The sequence below is a fragment of the Astatotilapia calliptera genome, chromosome 17, assembly GCF_900246225.1.
Source record: "Astatotilapia calliptera chromosome 17, fAstCal1.2, whole genome shotgun sequence".
Taxonomy (NCBI): Eukaryota; Metazoa; Chordata; class Actinopteri; order Cichliformes; family Cichlidae; genus Astatotilapia; species Astatotilapia calliptera.
This window is the reverse complement of record NC_039318.1, coordinates 4060265-4077537: the sequence shown is the minus strand read 5'-3', so window position 1 is coordinate 4077537 and position 17273 is coordinate 4060265. Positions and strand designations below refer to the sequence as shown.

At 42.8% G+C, this 17273-nt stretch overlaps 1 protein-coding gene across 2 annotated transcripts; it reads right to left on the bottom strand.

Moving 5' to 3' along the window:
* Positions 1-530: 530 nt before the first annotated feature.
* Positions 531-15543, bottom strand: zbtb37 (zinc finger and BTB domain containing 37). Of its 2 annotated transcripts, none has more exons than XM_026147471.1 (4): positions 14821-15543; positions 6526-7464; positions 6304-6403; positions 531-4156 (listed from the first exon to the last, which is right to left on the bottom strand). In XM_026147471.1, the coding sequence occupies exons 2-4, from the start codon at positions 7443-7445 to the stop codon at positions 3635-3637; spliced, it is 1542 nt and encodes a 513-aa protein (XP_026003256.1). In that variant the 5' UTR covers positions 7446-7464; positions 14821-15543; the 3' UTR covers positions 531-3634. The 2 variants fall into 2 exon arrangements, with proteins under 2 accessions (XP_026003256.1, XP_026003257.1); XM_026147472.1 differs by lacking the exon at positions 14821-15543 and adding an exon at positions 13043-13059.
* Positions 15544-17273: the final 1730 nt, after the last annotated feature.

Below are 17273 nucleotides of genomic sequence, written 5' to 3'. Positions count from 1 at the left end.
TCTGATCACAGGAGGCTTCTGAAGTTCAGCTCCATGGCCTGGCCACTACATCCATCTGGTCTATCAGGGTTTGGCTTGTCAATATCCAATCAACGTTCATCCAGATCAGAACCATCTATTGTCAGTGACGCATTACCTCTACTGCACTCCGTACACAAAAACGAAGCCAAGGTCGGGTAACGTGTGTTCTGTTTATACATTCAAATGTATATATTTTGTGGTCTACCTTTTTAGGTGAAGACTCCATTTCTGAATGTTTAGACATTTATCCTCAACAGTGTCTGAAATGTCACAGTTTCATGTCTGTGACATCAGGAGTGAAGGTGAGGTCATCTGTGGCAGTGCTGTGGTGCTCAACAAGTTACAGAAGGATTTTTGAACTCTCACAAAACTAATATTTTTAATAGGTTAAATAAGGCAAGCATATTAATGTATTATTTTATGATCTTTACTATCCGGTAAAAAACAAACAAACTTCAGGACATGTTGAGGAGGTAATTTAGCCATTTGAATCAGCTGTGTTGGATCAAGGACACATCTAAAACCTGCAGGACACCGGCCCTCGAGGCCTGGAGTTTCCCACCCCTGTTCTAAGGCGAGGTATTCCCAAAGGAGACCCGAAGAGATCATTTCCCTTTTCCTGACACTTTATGGTGAGTTTTTTTTTTTTTATAATAATGCATGTTTTTAGCTATGTCAGTGGGGTCTGGCCCCCTTATATATAAGGCTTTCTCCCCATTTATATTGTTTTTTAATCTACGAGTCATGTTTGTAGTTTTTTGTTGCACTACAGCTGTTGGAGCCATGTTGTCTCATCTCTCTGTACACTGTGTTTACAGTAGCGATGGCAATAAATTTTGATTAGACTTCGGTGTGCTGACTATAATTGGAGTCACTTCAGCAGACCTTTCTACTGTGTCGGTGTCTTGAATGCCTGTGCTTCACCTGTTCTTCACTCTTAGTTTCAGTCTGATTTTTTTCCCTCAGGCTTGTTGGTAAGTGCAGTAGATTAAATGCGTCACTAACTGTCACACAAGATACTGATCGGGTCTTCCCAATATCTTGTTCTCCTCAAACAACAAGCTGTCTTCCATCACACCCGTTGTCAGAGCAAGAAAGTGTCCAAGAAAACTGAAGAAAAACAATAAATACATGTTTGTTTATAAAAATATCTGAGAAAAGTGACTGAGATCTCTGTGGGAGTGGAGCAGAGCGCTTCCTGGTGGTGCTGTGCTGCAGCTGTATTGCGTAGTGATGAGAGGTAATTGAGCTGTGTAGCTTATCTGAGGCTGGACCATGTCCAGTTTTCCTGCTGTGAGTTTGTTGGTGGTCAAGTGTGATCTAAAACCTGCTGTAGAAGCTGAGTTCAACTGCCACAGTAAAAACACTATTGTAAGGAAGTTCTATTCAATTCATGCGCCAAATTCATTAACCCAGTGTGACTGGAGTCCCCACAGACCTTTTTCCATCCATTTTGCCTGCATGAAGCGTGAGAATGCCTCTCAATATTTGTTCTACGACACATCCCGTGTACATCCAGAGAAGCGGAAGGCTGATGGAGCCGTCCGCATTCGATTCTCAGGGCCATACTTGTGCATACATACATACAAACTTGTGACTTTATCACAGGGTCACATGAAAGCATGTAATAGTTTTCATGTGACACAAATAAGTCACATGACCTATGTTGCATTCGAAGGCAATGGGATATACTACTGCATCTCCAAAAATTACAGTGAAAAAGTGATTATTTTGGCAATTTCATTCACAATGGTGATTTTCATATATTCTATATTAATTACACACAAAGTCAATATTTTCAAGCATTTTTGGAGTTTGCTTATAGCTCAAGAAAATTAGAAATGGAGTATTTCAAACTGTCCGAGATACTGCACTGAGGTCTTTATCATTTTAGAAAATTTCTATTCAAACCACAGTATCTGTCTCAGTACACAATCACAGTCATGGGGAAGACTGCTGACCTGACGGCTCTCCACATGACGATCATTAATATCCACCACAAGGAGGGTAAGCCACAGATGGTCACTGCTGAAAAGGCCGGCTGAGTGGAGAGTTTTTATATGTCAAAGGATAAACTTCCAGGAAGACGGCTGCATTAACAGAGTTCATGTTTCTATCTAGCGATGCCGGTGCAAATTTCCTTTGCCAACAGGACTGACCTGACTACAGCTCCACCACTACTACCACATGGTTGCCAACAACGCTATTACTCTACTTAATTGTCAAGCCAAATCACATGACCTAAACCCCACAGAGACTCTATGGAGTATTTTCGAGGAAGATGTGAAAACCTGATCCAAAAATCCACACGAAGTTGGCAGAGCAGCTTCAATAGGATCTTAGCAGAGCCACACTTTTTCTCCATATTCTATTTTTGTGAGATGCACTAATAGTTAAAAACTTTGTATACAGCAGTTCAAAACCCCAAAATACTCCCCAAAGAAAAATTTAGTTCACAGTGACGAAGGCAAATCTTCTCTCTTTTAAAATGCAGGTATTTGGGTTTTTGACTATTCTCGATCAAAAATAATAACATTAAACATTTGCAGATTTTTATCGGCCAAGTATATATTCATCTACACCTGCAAATTCTTCCATTGGGCACACACGGGTGGCTATGACTTAAGAGGTAGAGCAAGTCACCCTCTAAATGGAAGGTCGGTGGTTCGAGCCATGGCTGCTCTAATCTCCAATCCAAATATCCACGGGCAAGATATTAACCCCAAGTCGCTCAAATGTGTGTGACTGTTAGATAGAAAGCACACAGCAAAGTGTTTGTGTGAATTCGTGGATGAGGCAAGTCGTATAAAACGCTTTGAGTGCTCAGAGTAGAAAAGCGCTACATGAGAACCAGTCCACTTACATCGTCTTTCTACCGTCTCGCAATACATTTTACAATTTTTGATGGATGGTCATATTGTGAAACAGAAGATTGTGCCTGCAGTTTTTTGTGCTGTACAGTGAGGTATGTACGTAGTGTCAAAGTGTGTAGTGTAATAACTTTATCTATCCTGAATCGTGCCAAATGCAGGAAAATGGGGAAAGACCAGTAACTCCAATCACACTGGGATGCACCGTCAGCTAAATAGTTTTAAGTTTCTCATTGAACTTTTTTGTGCAACTATATCTTTTAACGCCATTATGGCACTTATAGAACGCATAAGATTATTATTACTACTACTATTATTATTATCATCATCATCCAACGGCTCCAGATTGTCTCAAGGCAAATATGAGGGATTTGAATTGTTTAACTGGCACTGAGTAGTTTGGCAAAGTCTCCACCAGACATACTGTTGTGATGCTGTATTGTGGACCAGTAATACCTGTAAATATAAAAGTAGAAATCTGTAACATAAACTAGACGGAGGCAAACGAGAACCACTGAACTTTGTGGCATATGAGGTTGTTGGAGTGTGTGGAATTTCTTCATTTTAGCTTAATCTGTTCGGTTTAGTAGGTGAAGGTAGATGCGGTTTAAAGCGGATAAATCTCATTTCAGACTCTGAGGGGTCCTTTGACTTCAGCGGGTTTAACATCCTGTTAGCTTTGGTTACAACAGGATCATGCTGCCCCACTCACCCCCCACCCCATGTTCCTTCCTTCACTGGGGTCAGTCTGGTCCTGTTGTAGAAACAGAGGCTTGGGGACCCTCTCCATATTGCCCTCCAGCACTATTACCTCCTCCACCTTCAGATTCCTCCTGACTAGGGGAGGCCTCATCACTGGGACCACCCCTGGATGTAACTGAAGCGGTGGTAGTCTCAGGAGAGGCGCTGTGGGCTTCCTGGGGTGCGCAGCCTGGGTGGTTCTTGCGGAAATGCTGGTTGAGGATGGCCTGGAAGGGGAAGCTCTTCCCACAAACGTGGCAGTGGAAAGGTTTGTTGCCAGTGTGCTTGCGGATATGGTACTCCAGCTGGTCTTTACGGGTGTACTTCTTCCCACAGATGCGGCAGACAAATGGTGTTATACCCATATGTAGGCGCATGTGACGGTCTAGGCTCCCTTTCTGGTTGAAGGATTTGCAGCAGTAGATGCAGGTGAGGCGTGGATTGTAGCGGAACCAGCGATCTCCTACCTGCTCCCTCAAGTAGTCCTCGTAACCGCCCATATCAAACGTTGTATGCTCCTCTCCCTGATGGGTAGAATGAAATGCAAAATTAAACGTTAACATAGTGGACACCATGACAGAATGAATCAAATAAGACTTTAGATCATTTTAGATAAACATGCCCTGAACAAAACTGTCCTCCTGCATCACACTCTGTTGTCGGTCAAATTTGCGTTACCTGAGTATGTTAATGTCCGTAAGAAACTGCCAACAGATTTCTCTTTTAAAAAAAGTGAAAACTTATTATTGTAGTGTCTTTATGTTACAACATAAAGCACCTTGAAACAACTGTTGTTATGATTTGGTGCTATATAAATAAAACTGAATTCAAACTATAATAGATTCCTTGGGACATCAATCATCTCGTCAACATAAAGACCAGATGTTGTTAGCAGTGCGTATGAGTACAATGAGGCCATACACACTACTAACCCACATTATGACGCAAGCCTGTGGTGATATTTTTTATCTTTCATTTTTAGTGAGTCGAGCCCTCAAAGGGTGGATCAGTTTTTCCATTTACACTGACAGTTGTATCTTTTATGATAACGTATATCAGTAAAGACTTTCAACTCAATTTAATTCAATATGTGATTTAAATGTACCCTGATTGTTTTGTATTACTGCACAATAAGGAGATTTTAAAAGTCCTTTAAAAGGTTAGATTCAGCAGGAACGGTCCAATCAAAAGTTTAAGACCACTTGAAAAATGGCAAAAAAATAAATAAATCATATTTTGCATGGTTAGATCTCAACAAGGTTCCAAGTAGAGCTTCAACATGCAACAAGAAGAAATGGGAGAGAGACAAAGGGTTTCCAATGTTACTGGAATGGCAAGCAGATCCCACCTGAGATGTTTTCTGCGCGCCACAGTGGAGGGGGCACCATAACTGTCTGGGGTGCTTTTTCCTTAAATGGAACAATAGAGCTTCAGGAGGTGTAGGGGCATCAAACGGCCGCTGGCTATGTCCAGATGTTGCAGAAAGCATCCCTCATGACTGAGGGCTCTCGTCTGTGTGGTAACGACTGAGTTTTTCAACAGGACAATGCTACAGTACACAATACCCACAATGCAAGGGATTTTTTCCAGGAGAATAACATCACTCTGTTGGACCATCCTGCGTGTTCCCCTGATCTAAATCCAACTGAGAACCTTTGGAGATGGATGGCAGGGGAAGTTTACAAAAATGGACAACAGTTCCAGACAGTAGATGCCCTTTGTGCAGCCGTCTTCACCACTTGGAGAAATCTTCCCACTCACCTCATGGAAACGTTTGCATCAAGCATGCCGCAACAGATTTTTGAAGGGATCAACAATAACGGCGGAGCTACTCATTACTGAGTTCATGTTTGGAATGTTGATTTCTGTTTTAGGGGGTTTTCTGGTTTTTTGCAGTCTTAAACTTTTGATCAGCTGTAAAACAGCTCAGTAAAAACTACAATTTGTTAGAATTTGACCAAAACTGACTTTTTGCCATTTTTCAATGATGTACAAAATGATCACACATTACTTTAATTTTTGTTGTTATGGGATTCAGAAAAAAAACAGTGCTTTTCTTTAGGTTGTTGCATATCTACAGGAAGAGTCTAGTGATCCTTTATCATGACTAGGCTGGTAATCACTAAATAGACTCTGTATCTATTTAAGAACCACTTTGTAAGCCAGTAACCACGAGCCACTGGGTTTCCAGTTTCTTTGTAAATCATTACATATTACTATATAAGCTTAGTGAAGTTGTATTTAATAATTAAATAACACATACTAACAGGATGCATATAAATTTTAAAAAAGTATTTATTATTCACTTCATATATCTAAATTTCTTTACTGTGTTTCTCTGTGATTTATGTCCACCCTAGAAGAGTCCACATTGCTCTCACTTTCAGTGTGAACACCGCACTTCCTCATTTGGCCATGAGAGTAACAAAACATTCCCAATAAGGTGTCAAACGTAACATAAGAGAGCAAGAAAAGGTGAAAGAGAGTGACAGGGACAAATGTGACACATCTCCATATTGCTGACTCTTTCCTGGTAACTTCCTCCATGTTTCTTATCCATGGATAAGAAACATGGTGTTTTAATAATTTCAGTTGTCTGTAAAAGAAGAAGAAGAAAAAAAAAAAGGTTGGTCTCTACTGGCTTACTAACTATGACAGTTTGTGTTTGTACCTGTGAGTTTGGCTGTCGCAACTCATCTGCCCTGCTAGGAGACTCGCTCTTTGCTCTCTGACGTTCTGTGAGGACGACCACGCTGCCAGTGGGACTAAACCTGACATCAAAAATCAGTTAATTTAAAAGGAAAGGGGAACAAAACCCACACACAAATCATCATCATCAGGTGTCTGCAGACCAGTCAGTGAACCATGGAGGAATATCTTAGCTATGACTCACCTGTCTGTCTCGCTGAAGCTGGAGGATGGCTGGATACTACGGGCCCCCAGCGTTCCTACTGGTCCAGTCACCAGTGTACTGCGTCCTGATGTGTCAATCATCACCGTGGCCCCCTCTTCCACTGGCCCTCCCTCCTCCTGGTGCTCTTCTGTTCCAATCCATTCCTCCATCCTCTCTGTTTTTATCCTGATCCCATCCATGCTGCTCTCCTCAGCGCTGCCGGTCCGTTCTGGTTCACTGCTGGTCTCCACATACCACTGACCAGCTCGGTTGATGCGTAGTATCGGTTCTTTGCCTGCTCTTCCGCTGGTGGTCCCTGGCCCTTCTAGCCCACTGTGCTCCACCGCTGGAACTGGGCTAAGTGGCTCTTCTGCTGGACTGACTGCTTCACATGGCTCTGCACCTCCCCGTGGGCCAAGCAGCCGCAGACCACTGTGACCCCCTCCTCGCACCACAGCCTCCAATGTCCTACTATTCCTGGAGCCCCGTGCCCCCTCCTCATCCCTGGACTCTTCGTCCAGGTCAGCCAGACTGATCTTAAGGTGGATACCCTCAAGAATTTGGGTGCAGCGGTCAATAATGTGCTGCATCTGCAGGAAGCTGGCAGCTGTCAGGTAGCTGATGATGTCTGCAAGCTGCAAGCAGAGACGGCCCGTGTAGCAAAAGGACAGCAGTTGCTCGAACACTGATGGATTACGGATCACTGTCAGTGACACAGTGCTCATCTGACTCAGAGACATGTGGTCCCGAAAGTATGGCGAGCTGGCTGCTAGTACGACCTTGTGTGCACGAAAGCTTTGGCCCTGAACATTGACCACAATGTCACAGAGACGGCCTTGAACACGCAGCTGGTTCAGGTGAGAAAGAACAGAGTTACTGAAGTCTGGGATGTCCAGCTGTATGCTGCCGGTACGCTCCATGCTGCAGCCTGCAGGGACACTGAAAACACAGCAACACATCAGTGCTGACCCACACCAGGACCTTTTTGCTTAAAACTGGCAAATGATTCCAGATTAATAATATGGGAGCTCCTTGTCATGCCAGTAACGTGGAAACCATCAAGGACACCCCGTTTTATTAATCTGATTCCAGATTAATAAAACAGGATGTTTTTTTCATCAATCTTCAATGAAACAGTGACATTACTGATTGGGGGTGTTGTGACTAATGCTACCTTATCATGGAAAGCAAATCCGCAAAAAGCAAAAACAAGTTACAGCCATATGGAATTTGCAGTGCATAATTCAGTTCAAGTTCTTCCACTGTTATCTTTTTCAATGTCATGTGCCAAAGTAGTGCAAAGAAAGCAAGTAAACTCTGCCCCTACAGAGTCGATTATCTTGTTAATAGTGTTACACCCTTGTCTGCGTATAACTCAACATACTGTAGGTCCTCTAAAAAGAAAGCCTCAAATCAGAAGTACTAAACTCCCTGGTGTAACTCTCAAAGGCACACCTTAAAGTAAATAGCCCATAAGTTGGAGAGAAAATGGCAGAAATTTAGAAGATCAATGATTAGTCTGGAAAAAAAGTTTGCAGTTCTATAAAAAAAAGCCCCCATGTAAAGCTAGAACATCGGACTATTCATCACTGACTGACGAAAAGACGAACAGCCCAAGATTTCTCTTCAGCACTGTAGCCAGGCTGACAAAGGGCCAGAGCTCTGCTGAGCCAAGAATCGCTTTAACCTTAACTTGTAATGACTTTGTGAATTTCTTGACAAATAAAATTTTTACCATTATAAATCAATAATAACCATGTCATAGATGTATTACTATTTACAGCTACTTTCATTGATATTCAATTAGACTTTTTTCCTCTCCAATTAATTTCTCTGAGGTAACTTCAACAATCACTTCCTCCAAAGTGTCGATTACGCCCCATTCTAACAAGACTGCTCAAAGAAGTTCTTCCATTAATGCTTTGGTAATGTCTCTGTGGAAACTCTGGGTTAACTTATCGAATTCATAACCAGCTTTGTGTAACCTGATCACCAACCGATGTTAGGGTAAGTGAATCCAGAAAATGGAAATATACCCTGGATATGTTACACTCACTTTGTAGTAGAGCGCACAGACCCCATCATCCTGCCCAGTGAATACTTCAAAGTAGGGACTTAGCCGACTAATTGCTGATGTCTTCTCACTGGTCGATACAGATTAGTCATTTAATCCAATTGTTAAAATGTTAATTACCCAATGAAGGTAAATTATTGTGTCCTAAATGTTTGCACCCATCTGTCACCAGTTGGCGCATTGTTGTGGAGAAATACCATAAATCTGTTAATCTTGGTCTCATCTTTTGTGAATGATAGTAGATACAAGTGGCGGACAAGGGCTTTCTCCGAAAGGTAGATGGGCTTTCCCTTAGCGATAGAGTGAGGAGTTCAGTCAATCAGGAGAGGTTCATAGTGTCGAGGTGCTGCACGTTTAAGGCATGATTCATTATTGAAGAATATAAATGTTATAAGAGTTTGACATTTTCAATTAAACGGTTCTCAAATCTACCTTAATACGCGAGTATTTCTTAGTTTTAGGCTAATGGGTTAGTCTAATTTTCTTCCACCATTAGTGGACTATTAAATCAGTCGCCAGGAACATCCCTACTTGAAATCCTTCTACTTGCCGAGAACCATCATCTCTCAGAACCTAAACCTCAGCTCCTCCTCCCTCTACCCATCCCTTGTGTTGTTCTTCTTGAATTTGGTCTCCAGCTTCCTCCCGTACGAGCTCTTGCATATCCTTAGCTTCACCCTTAGATCGTGCGGCACTCTCCTCAGCTCTTTTGTTCCTGGACCTTTTCGTCTCTTTGTTCTTTCAGGTTACTACTGATCAAAGGCTTATTGTTCACAAAGCATACAGTGCTGGCTGGTCTGATGGTGTGTTCACAAAATTGGACATATTCTATTCTTTAGCCAGTCAAACTTTTAAAACCCATCTTCCTATGCCTCCACAGCCTCATCCATCCACCTTCTGACAACTCCCATAGACACAGGTTTAATTTACAGTGGGGCAAAAAAGTATTTAGTCAGCCACCGATTGTGCAAGTTCCCCCACTTAAAATGATGACAGAGGTCAGTAATTTGCACCAGAGGTACACTTCAACTGTGAGAGACAGAATGTGAAAAAAAAAATCCATGAATCCACATGGTAGGATTTGTAAAGAATTTATTCGTAAATCAGGGTGGAAAATAAGTATTTGGTCACCTCAAACAAGGAAAATCTCTGGCTCTCACAGACCTGTAACGTCTTCTGTAAGAAGCTTTTCTGTCCCCCACTCGTTACCTGTATGAATGGCACCTGTTTGAACTCATCATCTGTATAAAAGACACCTGTCCACAGCCTCAAACAGTCAGACTCCAAACTCCGCCATGGCCAAGACCAAAGAGCTTTCGAAGGACACCAGGAAAAGTATTGTAGACCTGCACCAGACTGGGAAGAGTGAATCTACAATAGGCAAGCAGCTTGGTGTGAAAAAATCAACTGTGGGAGCAATCATCAGAAAATGGAAGACATACAAGACCACTGATAATCTCCCTCGATCTGGGGCTCCACGCAAGATCTCATCCCGTGGGGTCAAAATGATCATGAGAATGGTGAGCAAAGATCCCAGAACCACACGGGGGGACCTGGTGAATGACCTGCAGAGAGCTGGGACCAAAGTAACAAAGGTCACCATCAGTAACACACTACAACGGCAGGGAATCAAATCCCGCAGTGCCAGACGTGTTCCGCTGCTGAAGCCAGTGCATGTCCAGGCCCGTCTGAAGTTTGCCAGAGAGCACATGGATGATACAGCAGAGGATTGGGAGAATGTCATGTGGTCAGATGAAACCAAAGTAGAACTTTTTGGTATAAACTCAACTCGTCGTGTTTGGAGGAAGAAGAATACTGAGTTGCATCCCAAGAACACCATACCTACTGTGAAGCATGGGGGTGGAAACATCATGCTATGGGGCTGTTTTTCTGCCAAGGGGACAGGACGACTGATCAGTGTTAAGGACAGAATGAATGGGGCCATGTATCGTGAGATTTTGTGCCAAAACCTCCTTCCATCAGTGAGAACTTTGAAGATGAAACGAGGCTGGGTCTTCCAACATGACAACGATCCAAGACACACCGCCCGGGCAACAAAGGAGTGGCTCCGTAAGAAGCATTTGAAAGTCCTGGAGTGGCCTAGCCAGTCTCCAGACCTCAACCCCATAGAAAATCTGTGGCGGGAGTTGAAAGTCCGTGTTGCTCGGCGACAGCCCCAAAACATCACTGCTCTCGAGAAGATCTGCATGGAGGAATGGGCCAAAATACCAGCTACTGTGTGTGCAAACCTGGTAAAGACCTATAGTAAACGTTTGACCTCTGTTATTGCCAACAAAGGTTATGTTACAAAGTATTGAGTTGTATTTTTGTTATTGACCAAATACTTATTTTCCACCCTAATTTACGAATAAATTCTTTACAAATCCTACCATGTGGATTCATGGATTTTTCTTTCACATTCTGTCTCTCACAGTTGAAGTGTACCTCTGGTGCAAATTACTGACCTCTGTCATCATTTTAGGTGGGGGAACTTGCACAATCGGTGGCTGACTAAATACTTTTTTGCCCCACTGTAAAAACAGGAACATACTATGGTGTCAGTAGGACTAGATTATAGTCACCAGGCACTGCATCTATTAACGGCATTCTGCTTCGTATTTGCTATTCCCAAAGATTTCTATTTCACGATTCTCTGAGTGCCAAGTCTCTCACTTTTGTCTCTGAGCAGTCTTGTGTTTGTCTTTGCCTAGTATGCCCGTGGCTACCTAATGGTCAGGGAAGGGTTTAATCAGATACAGCCAGAAGTAATGGAAACAGCAGAGTTCCTCCAGCAAGTCTAATCTATGACGATTCCAATTCATCAGATGATTTTCAATCTTCATGAGGATAATGACATGCTGATTGGACAAAACTGATTTTATTCATGAGCAGCAGAATAAGAACCCTCTGGTTTATTTTATGGTGCACTGGAGTGTTGTCTGCTGAATCAGGTCCGGAGTTTAAAGTCAGAGTTCTTAGTGTCATCAAGAGGTCTCTTTTTACCATGGCAACTTCTGCTGAACACAAAACCTGGTTATGAGCAGGTTATGTTCCAACTTTCGATTTAAAATCAGCCGGGCCCTCCACAGTTTTATTCTTTTACTTACAGCATCTTTTCAGCGATTCTCTGTTGGAGAGTAGGGAATAGCCATGCCTTACTAACATCATCAAATGAAGCCCAACTGTGAAGTTACAGCAGCACAAACGGTCACTGGAATCTGAATGCATTCAGTTAGTGATGTGCAAACGTATACATGTTTAGTGGTTTTTACGCTGCTGGAATTACAGCCAACAGGGCTAAGGCTAAAAAAGTCATCATCTACATTTGTAGGCCAATACTTTCCAATTAGTAAGATTAATTTTGCTCTGATCTGGTGATAAACTAAAGTGATTTCCATGTCTCCTGTACAATAGGCGATGGAGGAGCGTCAGACGTGAACACACTAACATTCAATGTTTCAGAGCTCTAATGTGCAGCTGTCAACAAAAACACATGGCAAGTTTTAGTTCACAAAATTAACAGTCCTCCTAAACATTTCTCTCTTATTTGCAGCACCAGTGTTGCAGCTCATTGTTATATATTTTAATATATTTCTTGTAACCTTTATTACCTGTTTGTCTGCTGATGAAACCTATTGGAATAAGCAATGCTCAGCTGCTGAGGAAGAAGAGTCAAAAGATACATTTTCTTTTCCCTGTTTTCTGTGAGCATGCACAGAGCTTGGACCTGAAAGCCCTGGATAACAAAGGATGCTGATAACCATTATCGCTGGCTGGGCTTTTAGGTTTTGTTAGTCGAGCTAATGCAGAGAAAGAAAGAAGGCTTGGCTGTGTTAAACTGCCCCGTAGCACTCAGTTAACTATCGAGTTATCCCATCAAAGTTTTCTCATGTTAGTTATACTTTACACTAGAGCAGGGCGATATGGCCAAAAATATTTATCACGATATATATTTGAAAATTTGCGATAACGATATAACCGACGATATAATTGATGCGAGACAAAATACAACTCCACAACATTACTAGCGCAAAAAGACAACCTTCCATTTATATTCACTTAAACAAGAAGCTGGTTTTTATGTACATTAAAGCTTTATAAAAATGTAACAGTGCAAATGCAAATTGCTTGCTGAAAGTTTAACCAAAAGGCTTTTCCACTAGAAATGGGCTGACATATCCTGAGCATAACCATGTATAATATCCACTGAAGTTAAAAAGAGGTGCTTTGCAACATTAAACTGCAGTGTGCAGTACGCATTTTTTGGACCATAAGGTGCACGGGATTATAAGGCACATTAAGCGAAACAAAGCAGTCAGATAAATCAAACTTTATTAAACTCATTCTTCTTGCTTCCTCCACTTCTGTACCATTGATTCCTTAATGTTGAATTCTCTGGCAGCTGCTCTATTCCCATGTTGTTGCAGTATATTAATGACTAACCTCGTATTGTGGATGGATTATCTCAGTTGTTCTCCTGACTGAAGTTTGGTCCGTTTACAGCATCCTGCCATGCGATTGCATTTGTCTCTAACCATGAAGAACCTTCACGTTAACTTTTATAAGTGGAAAAGTGTTAGTGTTCGTCCTCCAGCTTCACTGTTTATGTTATGCTAACATAGCTGTGTCGCTAGCGATCACGTAGCACATCATTATATACCAGCTAGCCCAACTTCAGTAACCCTACAAACGTCACTGCTGTTTAGTTTCCTGTCTTCATTTATGTTGCAAGTGATAGCAGAGCTGTACGTTTGATTTTTTTCAGAAATCTCTCAGTCAGAACATGCATTATCATGCTTAGGTAACTAGCGAAACTAGCGAGCTAACTTCCGCTAGCTTCCTGCTAACTTCTAACTCCGTTAAATGTAATAACTTTTGTTTTCATGGATGCCTGGAAGTTAAACTTTATAGTTACACCTGGTAAAGCAGCAATGCTGATCGTTTTATTAAAGATGAAAGAATTTAGACAGTTTTTAACTCTAAGTGATGCTGCAGTGTTGTTTGACCTGAAGCATACGGAGTTTAGGACCCAGATTACTCCCAGATTTAAGAGCATCTTAGTCCGACAAATACGACAATAACAACGGCCGCTTGCATATTCTGCAAAAAAAATGTGCTTTGTTGTGTATCTGACGGACAAACACCAAACCAGTTCCACATCACGGAAGTTACACCATTTTTACAAACCAATTCTGGATCATCTGTTTCACTCAACAATCGGCCATGTGCGTATGAAAACAAAGGCACTGCGCATGCGCGTTTTACTCCCATTCTATCGCGATATTTCATTTTCCTATCGTTGCCTAACATTATACCGGTATTACCGTGAACGGTATAATATGGCCCAGCCCTACTTTACACATATTACACTAATCAACAATTACTATTCACTAAATAACTGCAGTTTTTCTCGGTTTCCTGTCACATTCAGTGATGATGTGTTTTGTAGGTATGAAGGGCCATAGACAAACATGCTCGTAGGTACAGACACGTGAAAGGCCTACCTCTACCACACAGGGGACCCAGATCCTTGGTGGCTGCTTTGTGTTTTTGTGTAGTGTTGTGTCTGCATGGTTGTTATTGCATGTCTGTGTGGTTTTAAGTTTGGGTTTGAGGTTCATCCTCCGTCTGTAGTTTTGCCTCTCTGGAGTTGTTTTGCAGTCATTCTTCATATTTCTTTTTTTTTGGAAAATGAGTTTTGTTTGTACAGGATGTTCAGTTTGGTGTGACCCCGCTGTTCAGCACTTTCTGTGATCAGGAGCACTTTCAGTAAGAAGTCTATTTACGCCACCTCCTCAATAGAAACTCAAGTACTCTATCTGCTGCCAGGCTTTGCATAAAGCAGCTTCACACACTTTTAATTTGTATGAATCTGTACAGTGTGTTGACACTCATTGCACTGGCTCATTGCGATGTGCAGGGAAAATTTAGACCAGGCGCCAAAATCACACAAAGTGTGCTTCAGTCAGGGTCATGTTGCACCACAGTCCCACCCAAACCTGCCTGTACAAAAGGCTGACAGACACCAAGGACCTCAAGTTACATCAAGACCTGATTAACCGATCAAAATGGAGGAGTCGCGTTGAAATGACAGGTCACAGGGTAGATCACCTGTACTCTGATCAGGTCCAGCCTGCTCACAGGACAACTACCAAACCGATGCGAGTCGCTGTGTCTCGGGGGGGGCAGGTGAACCTCCAGGTGTGCAGCCGGATTCTCACCTGAGGGGGAGGGAGCAGTGAAAAATGCTCTGGTCTGCTTTCGGGTTGCCGATACTTCAGTTCTGCAGCTTGCTGAGCATCATTAACGGACGGGAGATGACAGCAGCTCGGCTCGGCTCGGCCTGACAGGCTGCAGCTCCACCCGCGGCTCCTCCAGGCTCCGAGGCTCCAGCGGCGGTAGCGAGCTGTTCAAGACCCCGGAACGACAGCTGAGCGCGGGCTCCGGTCCGTCAGCAGGCGCTCTGCTGCCATTCCACTGTACCTGCGAGCTGGTTCAGGATCGGCTCAGTGACGGCGGACAGCCCAGACTTCACAGCCTCCTTTTCACGGCAGAAGGGCCGAGACTGCAGGAAGGAAGGAAAGGGGGAAGAAAAAGCGCGCGGCGCGATGGGAAATGTAGTCCTGGCAGGGCAGAGCGCTGTTTTCAGCACAGCCTAAACACTACGGTTCCCTGCGTGCATTCGCCCAGAGACCATCTCCTGGTATTTGGAGTTTGACTTCAGCAGACCTAAAGTAAAACAACCGGACATCCTCACAGCTGGATTCAGAAAAGCTGTTTCTCCTTTCATAAGATATGAAACTTCATAAACCCCGGCATGTGGCAAAAAGCCTTTTAGGTATTCAAAGTTCTACATTTGTACATTTCAACAACTTTTTCAGACACGGGAAGTCAAATGTACAACTTATAAACACCAGATCATTATAATGAAAATGTATTATGGCAAGGTATGAAGACTCGAAAGTTATTTTTACATTTTTGTTGACACCCGTAGTGAGTCTACAATAATATAATAATAATAAATAAATAATATAATATTCATCCCTGCATGCAGGAATTAAAAGAGAACAAAAAGCACAGATAATGGGCCACAGATTTAAGAAAAGCTAACCTACAGAAATTGGTTTTTTTGAAACGAACCACAGATTTAGCACACCTGATGGCTGATGAAGGTAGTTTTGACGTTTGGCCATTACAAAGTGAAAGCGCGATCTCCCGTGGTTTCAAAATAAGAGTGTGGAGCAGTTAAGGGGGGCACAAGGGGCAGCGGTGCCCTGGTTAAAGCCAAGTATCAATGGTACAAAAATGTCTGATTTCTGAGAGGTAAAAAGGTAATATACTGGTAAAGGACCTGAAGCTAAGAAGGGAAATAACTGCTGAACTGTCAGGCTTTGGCAGTTTCACAGAGCACATAAATTATATGATTAATTCTGGATTTAGAAATTTGGTTTAAAAAAAAATAAGACTATTAATTTTGTGCCCATTATTACAGTGATAGGTTAAACTGTAGTATCAGTAAAATATGAGGTTGGTGAGCGATCATAACCAGGTCATTTTATCTTTATTTTTGGCTTAATAATTGAGAAAATGGGCAATGAGAATGACTGAGCATAAGGAATGGGAGGAGCAGGTGTGAACATAGGAGGGCAAAGCAGAGTACTCAGTTAGTGAAACCTGTAAGTGGAACTGGTAGATAAAACAGAACCCACCACTATCTGGAAAAGAGGAAAAGGCAGGATCTAAACAGTCAGTCAGATGTAGCAGACTGGACAGTCTGGCTGTAGAACCAGGCTGAGCACCGGACAAATGTGCTGGAGGACCTGGTCGCTCAGTCTGGCTCATCGCCGACACCCCTCTACTAACCCCTGCCCTGGCAGTGACACTCCATCGGATGGGGGAAGAGGTCGACCCCTAGCCATTCCAATCCAGTTGAAGAATGGGTCCTGAGGTTGCTGCCATTATTATCAGAGGAGGACCTCAGCCTCCCTGCAGCAGCAACCATGTCATTCAGTTCATTTCAATTACATTTTATGTATATAGGGCCAAATCACAACAACAGTTGCATCAAGGTGCTTTATATTGTAAGGTAAAGACCCTGCAATAATACAAAGAGAACAGGGAAAACCCCAACAATCATATGACTGCCTATGAGCAAGAGCTTTGGCGACAGTGTGAAGGAAAAAGTCCTTTTTAACAGGAAGAAACCTCGAGCCATGACAGGTTGGAGTGAGGGGAGAAAGACTTATAATAATAACAAATAATTAAATGCACTCACATAGTGAGTGTAAAAGGTGATGGCCCTGATGTAGGGTGAACAATGTTGGACAGGCTGGGCCTCTCCATGGAGGACCATCACTGCCTCTTCAGGGAGGGGCAGATGGGACCAGAAGACTGTCCCTTCTTCTATGGCTTGCACCCTGGCCCTGAGGAAGAGAAGGCCGACTGCTGAGCATCCGCATTGCGGGCTGCAGCCGCCAGCATCGATCAACACCTAAACATGAGATTCAATATGTTCTGGACCTGAGAGCAAAGCTGCACACATTGAGCAGATTATATCAGGAGGAAATGTTAGCAGCACCTGTACAATAGAGTCACTAGGCTCAGGCAATTTTCACTGAGAGACATAGTACTTGTATTACTTCCTTCTTCTAGCTCAAAGTTATTCGCCAAGTGG

Coding starts and splice junctions, on each gene's coding strand:
- zbtb37 (XM_026147471.1), bottom strand. CDS start 7,445: ATGGAGCGTACCGGCAGCATACAGCTGGACATCCCAGACTTCAGTAAC. Junction 6,404..6,525: donor AGCTTCAGCGAGACAGACAG/GTGAGTCATAGC, acceptor TTTTGATGTCAG/GTTTAGTCCCACTGGCAGCG. Junction 4,157..6,303: donor TGCGACAGCCAAACTCACAG/GTACAAACACAA, acceptor TCTACCCATCAG/GGAGAGGAGCATACAACGTT.